The 13,585-nt window shown below is 38.4% G+C and overlaps 1 protein-coding gene across 1 annotated transcript in view; it reads right to left on the reverse strand.

The window, feature by feature from the left end:
- Positions 1 to 13,585, reverse strand: part of bmp1a (bone morphogenetic protein 1a) — an 88,033-nt gene that overhangs the window by 41,099 nt on the left and 33,349 nt on the right. The window contains exons 5-6 of the mRNA XM_084087304.1: positions 10,939 to 11,117; positions 6,269 to 6,374 (exon numbers count right to left, since the gene is read on the reverse strand). Coding sequence (XP_083943430.1) covers positions 6,269 to 6,374; positions 10,939 to 11,117 — 285 coding nt within the window. The remainder of the gene's footprint in view (positions 1 to 6,268; positions 6,375 to 10,938; positions 11,118 to 13,585) is intronic.

Raw genomic sequence — 13,585 nt, forward strand, 5'->3', positions numbered from 1 at the left:
CAGCCACACTTAAAGGGTTACTTCACCGCTGACAAAATGGGCTTTCAATAAAACTTGGCTGGCTAAACAGTAATGTAAAAATGTAAATCAGTGCTGCCTGAAAAGAGAAAACAGAGAAAAAAGCCTGTTGTCTTCCCTTTTGCCAAATAGGTAGAAAAACTTCAATACCCATAATGCACCAGGCATGTTGCCATCCAAGGCCATTCCCACTAGTCTGCTATGGATATGCTTACATCAGTCAAATACCACCATGCTTTAGTAGGAAATACTTCTCAGCAAACTTTTAGTCATAACGGCGTCGTCTTGTACTATTCCCAGGTGCAAGAATTCAAAGAGTAAATGTTTAGCGGGAGTGAGTTACTATTGTTACTAAGTTACTAGTTACTAAGGCTGCGAAGAATCATAAACATGGAGAGAAGACAGCACTGGAAATCTGAAAATCCTCCATGTTTGTAGTCAACATTTCAAACTGAATCACCACGAACACAGTGTTTTAGGAAGGGAAAGAAACTGTAGTTCTGTCAGTTACACCCGAAGCAAAACGCCATTGCGTAAAGGTAAGAAAGCTATTGCCACAGTGTTCCATTTGTACCATAATGCTGTTTAAAGAGCAGAAAAACTACAATACAATTTTCAGTGATAAACCTACCCTTACAATAACTGTTCTATTAATAACCCTCTGTCGATCCGACTGTCCGTGGGCGGGGACACAAAAATGCGGAAGGATAATCTGTAGTCCTCATGAAATCACTTTACATCATCCGGTGGACTTTTGCTGACAAATAAACGTGAATTTATCTCCCCAGGTACTGTAACACGGAGAACAAGTAAACATTGTTCATTTACATAAACAACCGACACTGTAATAATAACACAAAACGGGTTGAAAACCGGTAAAGTTACACTTTAAATTGTAGTCTAGATTAGAATTAGCATACCTAAAAGTGTGGTAAAACTTGATTTGGATTAGTTCTCGCTTGGATTTTGCTATTGCTAAAAAGATATGTCAAAAAGACAATTCCAGAAACAGGTGAACTGCAGAAAAACAACTGAAAACGAAAAAAAATGATCAAATAGTGTCTAACATGAAGCTAGCCAAGTCAGAGCCACAGTGATAACAGAGTACACTTTGCTAAATGACAGGATAACTCTGAGTGGTTTCACAGACGTCATCAACAGAAATGAGTGTGAGTGAGAGTGTGTGTGTGTGTGTGTGTGTGTGTGTGTGTACGTGTATAAATGTACGTGTGCGTGATCTCATCTGAGGATGAAAAAAGAGGTCAGTCAGTCCAACAGGGGACAGTTCAGACACAGAGATGATAAAACATTAGTGTTTTTTACAGACAAATAAAAATGCTTCTACATTAATAGCGTCATGATTCAGTTAAATGTCTTAAGATCAATGCTGAAAATACACCACCAATTTAAATCTCATTTCCTCCTGTCACATATGAATAGAAGTGTTAAAATGGTGATAGAAATTATCTTTTCTGCACAAATTTCAATTATATTTAATGCTATCTGTCTATATTTGTGCTGCTGCTGCTGTGTCAAACTAAACTTCTGTGAGGATCAATGCTCAAGTCACCAATGCTAGACCCTCAAAAAACAAAAACAGCACACGTCATGAACGAAAGGCTGTTTCTCTTTTTCTCTCTGGCCCAGTAAAAGTAAATCTGGTGGAAAGCTGAATAAAGCCTAATCTTTAAACCCTTGCCCATGTTTATTGGCTCCATCAAATGGTACTGGCAGTATGGTGGTTTTATTCTGTGCGACAGTAGAAATATGTTTAACAATAGAGATTTTGATAAATCTATACCATGATAGATCGGGTACAACAGAACTAAAGGCGCATTTTACTTTATTCTCTATTAAACCACTACATGGCACAAAAAATTCACCTCAGCACTTTTCTTAAAGGTGCTGTATGTAAGTTTTTGACTGTACTAAAGCATAAAAATACCATAATATGTTTGCAGACATTTAGATAACATAGTTCACATACTCTTTCTCTGAAAAACACTTCTAAAGCCAGTTATTTTACTTTGAAATGTGCGTTCTGTGTCAGAATGTCTGTTTTTGTTTTGGTCTGTGCGATACCGCACGTTGCTTATTTACCCAATAGTATTTCGACACCTCAGGGTTGCCAGTGGGCGGAAAACACAGCATATTGCAGCCATGGTAGCCAGAGAACATGGTAGATACTACCCGACCTAAAAAGCCTCCACACCCATCTAAGAATTTCTATGAAAGGGAGCATATTAAAACGTGATATCAACTCATCATAAATCAATAAATCAACTCATCAACTTACAGTGTGTAAGTCTCCTCTCATTCCATTGTCAATTGCGCTCGTTCCTGTTGCGTGTCCTCAATCTGGCAACCCGTGTGAGCGTCAAGTCTGAGCAGGAGGGGGCGTGAAACAACGAACTGCAATATTTTTAATTTAGACTGCAGTACCCATTTCAACCGCTAGTTGTCAATCTCACATACTGCACCTTTAACAACCGTGCTTGATGATGCGCGTGGAAATTTGGCTGATCCTTGACGCGATCGCAGACAGCAACGCAAAGTTTATTCTGTGCTAATATGATCTAATATCTAATGTTTTTTAAAATGTTGTAGATTTAAGTAGCAAATGAAAATCACTAAAATTATTGAGACACAGGTCTTGTTAATGATTTTCAGTTTTGTTCAATGTAATTAAAGCAACAGTTATTCAATAATGGAAGAAAAAGTATGGTATCTTGGCTAAAAAGCACAATAATTAACATGATAATAAACAGCCGGCTAACGTTTGCAGCCTTGGTGAGCAGAAGAGACTTTTAGACATGTATATATAGTTGCTGTGAAACAAAATCATACCATGAGGTTTTGTCCTACCGCCCACCTTTATAGTCACAGAGGCACGAGAAGAAACAGGAAGTTAATTACATTAAGCTGGCGTCGAGAGATCGGATCATCAACAGAACTGAAGCTAGATGATGTCTGCACCGAACCTTTCCACACACAAAAACGGACTGGCTCAGATTACTCTCCGAACAACTGACAGGCACGCGAGAAGCACAATAGCGGCGTTGTGAAAGCTCAGCAGAACGAGTGAAAGAGGAGCGAGATGCTCAGATAGCCATCCATGCCCGCCTCAAAGTGCTGATGCCACATTCAAAGGTCACCCTGAGGAAACTAATAAGAAGTCTGAGTGTGAATAAAACTGCGCATCTAGGCCCATTATGCTTTTTCAACTGTAACCTTTCATGCAGTGTGTAACATAGCTGTTTGTGAATGTAAAAGGTCAGCAAAGTTTTAATGGTCAAAGTTATTTTCTCTTAAAAGAAAGAATCGATTCTGAACTGACGAAATTAGTCGTCAGCAATTCCAGTCTTACTTCCTGTTACAAACCTATGTAACAATGCAACAAATTTGCATAATGCCAGCCTATGGTCTTCATTGGCTGCCCGCAAACAGTTTAATTTGACCCCGCCCTCAAACACTGTAGTTGCAGCTGAGACTGGAAGAATTTGGTTTCCGACACGCGCTGTAAGCGATCATAACAGACTGAACCATCTGACCAATCAGAGCAGAGGAGGCTCTTAGAAAGGAGGGGTTTAGAGAGACTGAATCTTCGAACAAACCGTTTTCAGACTCTTTGAGAAATGAGGTGATTTGTGATGTATATTATAAGAAAATGAAAGTTTTGACCTTGGATGCATGAAAACCTATTATAGGAAATTAGGAAACTTTAAAATAGCATAATAGGGACACTTTAATTATTCATGATGAGGAATAATTGAGGAAAGTGAGGGATCCTCAACAAAAAATAATTAATATTCAAACAATGTGAATAGCTGATTGAACTATGACTATTACAAGTATAAAAGACAAAATTATTATATTATAGTTTTGTCTGCCCATGAAAAATTCACTGAGTGTTGTCGGTATTTACCAAGGTTCTGTTGCACGTTAGGTAATTGTTTTCAGCATGTTGTTATGTAGTTGCTCGCGTGTTCTGGTTTCATGCTAGGGCATTTCAAGGTGGTTTCTTACCCCTAAGGGGCCGTTCATAATGCAACATGTTCTTGCATTTAAAAATGAGAGCCGCAGACCAGAGAAATGCAATGTCTTGAGATCCGTTTTTAGCATTTGCTCTTCTTTTAACTTGACATACTGGTGTAATAAAACTGACAGTTGCATCCGGTCCCACTGTTTTTTCAGAGCCATCCGTCTAGCACATGTTTATGAACAAAACTATTAAAGAGCAGTGTAGTGGAACGCAAAAACCTGCTCCAAAAAAACAATTAGAACTCAGTGATTTTCTTCACCCAAAAATGAAAATCATTTTGTTATTTATTCACCTTCATCATTCCAAACCTGTGTGCTAATATATTTTTGCTTGGAACACTAAACATTTCTGAAGAATTGTTATGTAGCTCTTGCCAAACAGTTCACAGTGACAAGGATAAAAAAAAAGTAAAAAAAAAAAAAAAAAAAAAAAAAAAAAAGGGGGTGGGTGGGGGAAGCAGAAATATAATAGCTTAAATACAACTCTGCCATATTCCCGAGCTATATGATATTATATAGCTGATATAATATTACCTCATTCTGAAACTCATGTCCTAGTCCAGATCATGGTCACCATGAACTATTGTAATTTTGAAAGAGTTATATATTCCACGAAAATAGCAGCATACAGTCTTGGACCAAAGGTGAGTAAATAATGACCCATTTTTCTTAATTATTTTTTCCTTCAATGTAAGTCAATTGGATTTTTGTCTTTTTTATCATTTGCTATGTAAAAATTTAAGAATAATTGTGTGGTTAATATTGTTTCTATTTCATTTTATGTGATTTATTTGAGATATATACAGTTGTAAACAAAATTATTCAACATGACAAATGTTTCACATGGTTTCCCCAAATTCAATTGAAAATGTAACTTTTAATGACATCTGCAGTGTCAAAATTATTCAACCCCTTCATGGCAAGCATCTTTAGTACTTAGTAGAACACCCTTTTGCTGTTATGTCCTGCTGCAAACAAGATGTATAACCATTTTCTATGGGGTGCAAGCCAGCTGACTATGATGGCCACTGTAGAATCTTCCAGGACTTTTTCTGCAACCAAGCCTTGGTGGAATTTGAGGTATGATTGGGATCATTGTCCTGTTGGAAGATCCAATGATACTTCAATGAATCCATCTTGCCTTCCTCACGCTGCAGGTTTCCAGTGCCAGAGGATACAAAGCAGCCCCAGAACTTGCTCAACTGTAGACAGAGTGTTCATTTCAGCATAAGCTTCACTCTTCTTCCTCCATATATACCGAAAAGTTTAATCGCTCCACAAAACAGAATCCCAAAACTTCTGTGGCTTATATATATGTTTTTGAGCACTTTTCTTGTTCTTTTGGGTCAGTAGTGGTATAAGTCTTGGAGTTCTGGCATGGAAACCTCATGTGTTTAGTACGCGCCTTAATGTGCAAGCTGAAACCTCAGTGCCTGTTGCCACCAAGTCTTGCTGAGGGTCTTTTGCAGTCACTCGAGGGTTTTTCTGAACATGCCTTCTCAGAAATCTGCTTGCAGCCATTGAGAGCTTTTTCTGCCCTGTCCAGGTAGTGTAACCACTGTTCCTTTAACTTTGAACTTGTGAACTATGCTTCCAACAGTGTCTCTAGGAACATTTAGTGCCTTCGCCATCTTTTTGTATCCTGTTTCGTGTTTATGAAGGGCAATGATATCTTCTGGACCATTTTTTTGCCATATTTCTAACATGCAGTCAAACGTGACACTCAACAAACCTAGCCAGTTCAGATATTTGATGTGTTCTTGCTCAAGCACACCTGGTGAAACTAATGAAGCCCTTGATTAGTTGCATCAGGTGTGCTTGAGACAACACCTGTTTTGTAGATTTGTGCTATTGTGAGGGGTTCTATTCAGGGGGATGAGTAGTTTTGAGACTGCGGAAGTCATTAACAAATGCATTTTCAGTTGAATTTGGGGAAACCACTTGAAACATTTGTTCTGTTGAATTATTTCAATTTTTTTTTTTTTTTGTTCATTGCAAAATATTCATTCAAATTTTGCCAATAAAGCTGATTTGCAATGGGGTTGAATACTTTTGATTACAACTGTATATATGTATGTATGCATGCATGTATGTATATGATCTATATAATTTTTATGTCATTTATATATTGTATATGATTAGTGAAGGAGTGGACATTATGAGTGAAATTATGAACAATAAGACAATATTCCTAAGAGCAGATTCTAACCTGGAAAAGGTGTTTCTTGCATAGTGCATGATGCTGTCGAAGTCATAGACCTCTCCGAGTGAGTCCACCTCACCAGGCTCCATCTTCAGGAAGTTGTACTCCTGTCCTATGAGATGAAACCAAGAATGAGACTGAGGCAGGAAGTGATGTGAACTGTAAGAGTCCATACAGTCATTGTCAACAAAAGAGGCTGTCTGCTTGTTTTTTCAAAGATTGTTTTTATGGATTCATCATTATTACATTATCACATTTTATGGATTATTTCATTATTCTCTTTATTATTATAAACTCAGCAACAAGAAAAAAAGAAACAACTTTTCAGGATACTGCATTTTAAGTAAGAAATAATCCACAGCTAGCTGTCCATTACATGATTTTAATGCACTCCGCAGAGAAAGGATCTTTGCATCCATGTAGTACATTAAAATCGTTTAATGCACAGCTAGTCGTGGATTATCCCGCTTATATCATGATCATTTGCCAGCATTGACAAGTTAAAGTTGTTGTTGATAAAATTTACGATTAATTTCGTCAGTTACGGCTCATTAATTATAGAATTTATTTGAATTAATTAGAGAGAGATGAGAGATGTATGTGTGAGTCTGTTCAGCATCTCTCTCTACAAACAATGAAGCTGTGAGTTTAATAACTTCAAAACCAGTGATATAACCCCTTGTTGCAGAGAAATATCATGCATTCAGTAGTAATCCATTCAATAGCGAAGCTATTTTATTAATAAAAGTTGCGGGGCAGTATTAACAAGTTTCTGTGCTCCTGAATATTTCTGTGTGCATGCAGCGCAATCTCTAATCTGTGTGCCAGTGACGTACGTGTGTGTGTGTGTGTGTGTGTGCGCGCGTTTCAAGGAAAACAACACATTAATATAGAAGGGCGATTAAATTGACTTGGAACTACTTGTGCATTAAACAGTTTTACTGCACACCTTCCAGCCAATCAGAATCAAATATTCAGACAGACCATGGTATATAAATAATTATGCAAAATTCAAATAAGACTTGCAGATCTTTATTGGAAAGATCTGCAACCAATGGCTGTATCCAATGGCTGTATCCAATGGCTGTATCCGAACTCGCCCCCCCCATACCCTTAAATAGGGAATTTTTTCAACTTGCGTTGGAGATTAATATTTTATAAATGAAGTGGTCATTCATGTTTTTTTGTTGTTGTTGTTTTTTTGTACAAACAAAGACTGGCATCACTTCATAAAATTGAGATTAAACCACTGGAGTCACATGGATTACTTTAATGATGTTTTTACTACCTTTCTGTGGCTTGAAAGTGGTAGTTGCGTAGCTGTCAGTGGAGGGACAGAAGCTCTCAGATTTCATTAAAAAGATCTTCATCTTTGTGTTCCGAAGATAAACAAATGTCTCACGGGATTGGAACGACATGAGGGTGAGAAATCAATGACAGAATGTTTTCTTTTTGGGTGAACTAACCCTTTAAGACCCTAAAGGCTTACAGGCGGTGGACAATTAAGTTCACAGACTTAAAGGGATACTCCACCGTTTTTTCATATTAAACTATGTTATTCCCTTAACTAAGACGAGTTGATACATACCTCTCTCATCTCAGTGCGTGCACTTCGACTTGGCGCAGTAATATCTTCACTAGAGGGAGCGGGGGCCGGTGAGAGGATTTTTCACGAGTGAAGATATTACTGCGCCAAGTCGAAGTGCTTACAAGCACTTGCTATGGTATTCCGCCATACAATATAGTTATCCATTTTACACGCTTAGAAAAGCGCAACGTTTTGTTTTGTGTCACCGTCCTAGGTCGAGTTACACTACGCGAGTAACTGTATTTAAATAGGGAAAACGTGGAGGTGTTTGGTAGCTTCTCTGCTTGGCCCATATTGAATGAACTGGGCTAAGCTAAGTGCTAACAAAGTTTCGCCGCAAGACAGAGCGATTGAGTGCACGCACTGAGACGAGAGAGGTATGTATCAACTCGCCTTCGGATGAGACGTTAAACCGAGGTCCTGACTCTCTGTGGTCATTAAAAATCCCATGGCATTTCTCGTAAAGAGTAGGGGTGTAACCCCGGTGTCCTGGCCACATTCCACACATTGGCCCTTACCAATCATGGCCTCCAAATAATCCCCTTACATTGAATTGGCTCTATCACTCTCTCTCCACCTATAGCTGGTGTGTGGTGAGCGCACTGGCGCCGCTGTACTGTGGCTGCCGTCGCATCATCCAAGTGGATGCTGCACACTGGTGGTGGTTGAGGAGAGACCCCTGATATGATTGTAAAGCGCTTTGGGTGTACAGTAGTACATATGAAAGCGCTATATAAATGTCTCATTCATTCATTCATTCATTCGTCTTAGTTAAGGGAATAACATAGTTTAATATGAAAAAACGGTGGAGTATCCCTTTAAGGGAGCTGTATGTAAGAAATGTATTTCAATTAATCATAAAATGGCCCTGATATGTCACTAGACATTAAGAAATCATGTTCATTTCAAATACTTATATCACTGACAACAGTAGTACGGCCAGGATATTGTCTGATGTTGATGTTGTCATCTTGTGTTTTGGCCTGATGCTCCACCCTCCACCTATCTACCAATCACGAAGTCAGTAGTGTTTCGGCATCCGGGTTGCCAGCTCAGCTCTGCTGGATCCTGCAGTCTATCTGGCAACCTCGAGTCAGGGGGGAGGGGGAGGGGATACACCGCTCTACAGTAATTTGAAAGTGATTGCAGTACCAGTTTTGGCCACAATCTTACATACGGCTCCTTTAAGACACAGAGGTCCCTGATCACCTGTGTGAACGTGCCATAGACCTGCAGATGTGAACAGAGCAACAACATGCAATGTCTGTAACATCCCCCAACCGTGTTGGAGAACTGACAAGCGTCTTGGTGGAAGAGTGGAGCAGCGTCTCACAGCAGGAGCTGGCAAGCGCGGTGCAGTCCATGAGGATGAGATGCACTGTAGCGCTGGAAGCAGCTGGTGGAAACACCACATACTGACTGCTACTTTTGATATCGACTCCCTCTTTGTTCAGGGACACATTATTCCAGTTCTGTTCGTCAAATGTCTTTGGAACTTCTTTGGTTTGCATCTCAGCTGTTGAATCTTTTTATGTTCTTACAAATACTGGGTGGTTAGCATGGCAACACCAGAAACACTGAAGCACATTTCTTCTTATATTAAATTCTTCTTATATTAAAATATTTAATATAATTAAGAGGGTAAAACACTGATAAATTTAATATAAGTTATATCATTAGCTTTCTAAAGCCACATTAATTTCTAAAGCCACAGACATTTTCCAAGCAAATGTCTGAATGCATGCCTCTGCTGAGAATCAGTTTGTGCCGTATAATGAGGATGTAATGAGATTCTTTTCCACAGATGTCTAACGACAGTCATCGTTTCAGGATATCTTGTTCATTAATGCTGCCTAAAAAGTTGTGAAGGATTTTTGGGATCTACATCTAGGTGCACAGCTGGTCCATTGTTGAGATATTTCTAGGTGTACAGGGACCGTGGAAATATCTGAACACTTCATTAAACTACTGAACTTCACTGCATTTGATACAAAATGCCATAAAACAAATAACTTCTGCAAACAAATGATCGTTTTTTTAAATTAACTTTGCTCCATCATTTTAGCTCAGTTACTATTGATAAGGTGGTGTTTTGGCTATTTTTAGTGGATGAAGTCAGTTCTCCTCATGTTCATACAGGTAACCTGTATGCAGAGGAATGCATGCATTGCTTTATCATATAAAGGGCCAGATTTACTAAACAGGGCAAACTAGTGTTTTTTTGGACGGTAAATGGCGCAAATACCAGTAACTCGACTAGCACAATCCTTAGTAAATCATCTTCCATGATTCATTTAAGTACTGCATATGCAAGAAGGTCAGCCATAAAAAATAACCCTGTTCATGCCTTTTCAGCGCTAATTTTTCACTGCGTGTCTTTGGTAAACCCTGACATAGCCTAGTTTTTTAACGCCAAAAGAGGGTTTGTGCTGACGCAGGCTGTTCGTAAATCTGGCCCAAAGTATGATAATGTATGTATCACTGGTTCTGTCTTGTTTTTGCTTGTGTTCATAATTTCTTTGTATGACAGCCTGGCCAAATATCCCAAATTAAACTATTTACTCTGTCCCTCTGTGGTGAAAATCAAGATTTGAATGTTGTTTATATGTCTATGTGGTGTTTTTAATTTGCTTTAAGACAAACCATGTGTAAATTCATAAGTCGACACCATTGCTGAGTATTTTCTCTTTAAAACTGCAGTGAACCAAAGACAGTCTCAAAACGCGGTTTGAAAATGAGTGTCAGTACATTTGAGGTATAACTGTATATTAATCATAATGTTGCAACCAACAGTCAGAGTAAAACTGTATTAAGTAAAACTAACAAATATTTTGCCCAACATTCATGATAAGAAATGAGTACACAGGTGGATTTTTGCTGAGGTCAGCAGTGCAGAATTTGGGCCGTGTTGTACAATCGGGTTGTTTTCCCTGAACGATGGTACAAAATCGTCTTTTATGCTTGTTGGTGGAGTGCTGACCTCACCTCTACAAATGACCATGACAGTATTTAGTTACACGTGTAATCTGAACCTCCAATACGGATCATTTCAGGCAAACATGAGCAATATTTGACTGTTTTTTCCTACCTGGCTGAATGTTGTCCCGTATAATACTGACATGCTCGTCTCTGTCGGGTCGCGTGTGCTCATGCCAGAATCCGATCACGTGACCGAGCTCATGCACCACAATTCCAAACTTATCACAGTTCTTCCCGATGGATATAGCCTGCGGACCCCCTCCTCTCCGGCCAACATATGAACAGCACCTGCAGAGGTTCATCGACATCACAATTAATATTCCACTTAATACTGCATGAATCAAACAAACGGAAATATTAAACATTTCATTGGTCACAAAATGATTTTTTGTGTAAAACCTCATAAAAGGTCTTGTTGTGACTGACATCCTTGTCATTATCTTTCAGTCATGTTTGTCATATTGTATAAGATGTGTATTGCATTTATCATGATGATTGGTTGAATATCACACAGATACGTCTGGGTTATATTTCATCCAAAAATCAAAGGGAATATTATATTATTATCGTTATTATAAATATTATTACAATTCATTTTTAATCTGTATAAATATTCATATTGTAATTCATATAATATTCATATATTTAATGTATAATTACTCAATTTAATACATATATAAAATTAAACCTATTTTAGGACCAATTTTGCATTTTTTTCATGACAATTAAGCATATTTTCCACACAAAAAATGTCATTACTATAAAACGAAAAAAATCTAATTTCATTACCGCTAGGACACACTTTTTTTCTTACAGTATAACATAATTTGCATAAATTACATTGTGTAAAACAAATACAGTAGTACCATAATGTATAAATACTTTATGTAATAATCATTGTTTAAATACATACACTCTAATCTCAAATTTGAGTCAAATATGGACAAACCTAGCCGTTTTTTAACCCAACGGTTGGGTTTGTCCATATTTGACTAATATTTGGGTTGAAATGACCCAGCATTTTTAGAGTATATTTTTTTTCACATTACACAGAAGCATATAGTAAGCTTCATTTTCTTTATTCATAATATAATAAAAAAATTTACATAAAATGTTCCTTTTAAGTGAAATACTGTTCTTATCTTGGATCACAACACACAAGCAAGCGAAGTTACAAACTGACACAGAACACAAAGTGAACTCGAACAAAATGTCATGCATCGTTTGTTTTGTAAGTTTGCTTAGAGCTACGTGTTGCAAAATCCAGAGAGAAACGGGGTGCCTGTGCGCGATAAGACACACACCGACACACAAAACACACAATCAAACAATCCCTTTCTGAAAGCGCTGGGATAGATATGTGGGAGAAAAACTGCTGAGAGCTTGCTTGCCTGCGATCTGCGCGCACACATACACACACACACACAAACCCACATGTGGGTGCAAAAGATCAGTCTTTAATTATGGAGCACCCAGCGGCTCGCTCCAGAAACTCTGCCTTGAACTTTGCACAGCACAGAGAGGAATCGCCTGAACACACACACACACACACACACAGGCTCATCAGAACATTGGCAACTAATGCTGCCTGTAAAGGGGAAAAAAATCTTAATGTTCTGTCACCTCCACACACACACCAGTACTTCCACAGACCTGAAAACGCCTGGCAAAGCCTGCACAGTGGTATAGTTTATGAAGTTCCCCTCGCTGCCCGACCGCAATGGCACATCTACTTAAACAGTGAGAAAGCAAACAGTCTGCTACATCTGTCTCCGTCAGTAGGACTGACTTTCTTCATTTGCAAACAAGCTCATTGAGGAAATCATTAATCATTAGTTATGCATTTGCCTCACTTTTAATTTCTAGCATTGTATGCTCTTATTATGTGAACTGAATGTGACGTCCTAAAGGAAACTTTTATTGCTCTGAGATGTTGCTCTTTAAATCACATTTCATTTCTGGTATCAACTTTGTTTCTCCTAAAATTCACTGGGAGCAGTAAAATTGACACCAGTGACATTGCTGATATACAGTAATATATACATGATAACTACAACACTAATAGAATATGAATGGCACAGTTAGGATAATTTGTTCTTGAAGGATGATGAGAAATGGTCATATCAAAATCTCTGATATGTATCTATTATCATTGAGTGTTTCTCAAAACCAAGAATGCAAAGAACGGACTTGTGTTCTTGGGGAGAACGCTCTTGCTAGTTGTTCTTGGAAGAATGAACTCACAAGGTGACGAGCACACAGAACGCTGCTGACAGTTTAAGACGATGTGTTCTTGCTGGTATTGCGCAATAATACCCCCGCACAGACGCCGTCTGCAGTACCCAAACATAACGAGAATTATTGACGATAACAGCCAGGCTTTATCGCCCAAGCCTACCCTCAGCTCAAGGGATTACTCTACAACTGTACGTATATTCATAACAATAAAGCTACAAGAGATTCTCACTTCCGAAAACGTTAGAGCACATTTTCGATTCGCCATAAATTTTCTTAAAAATGCCAATATTTGAAATCTACACAGTTGATTTCTCGCATCAAATGTTCTCAGAAGTGAATTTAGTGATGAAATAGCGTACGAAATTGTAGAAAAACGACTTGCTGTATTGACCTGCCTCTCTTTTCTCGAATGCCGAAATGAATGCCGGGATATTTCTGCCGTCAAATTCACACAAGTTACCAACCTATGCATCCTCGGTAAAATGGGCGTGTCAAGAACACTTCCGGGATTTTTAACC

The sequence above is a fragment of the Abramis brama genome (assembly GCF_963993115.1).
Source record: "Abramis brama genome assembly, chromosome: 16".
In the NCBI taxonomy this organism is placed as follows: Eukaryota; Metazoa; Chordata; class Actinopteri; order Cypriniformes; family Leuciscidae; genus Abramis; species Abramis brama.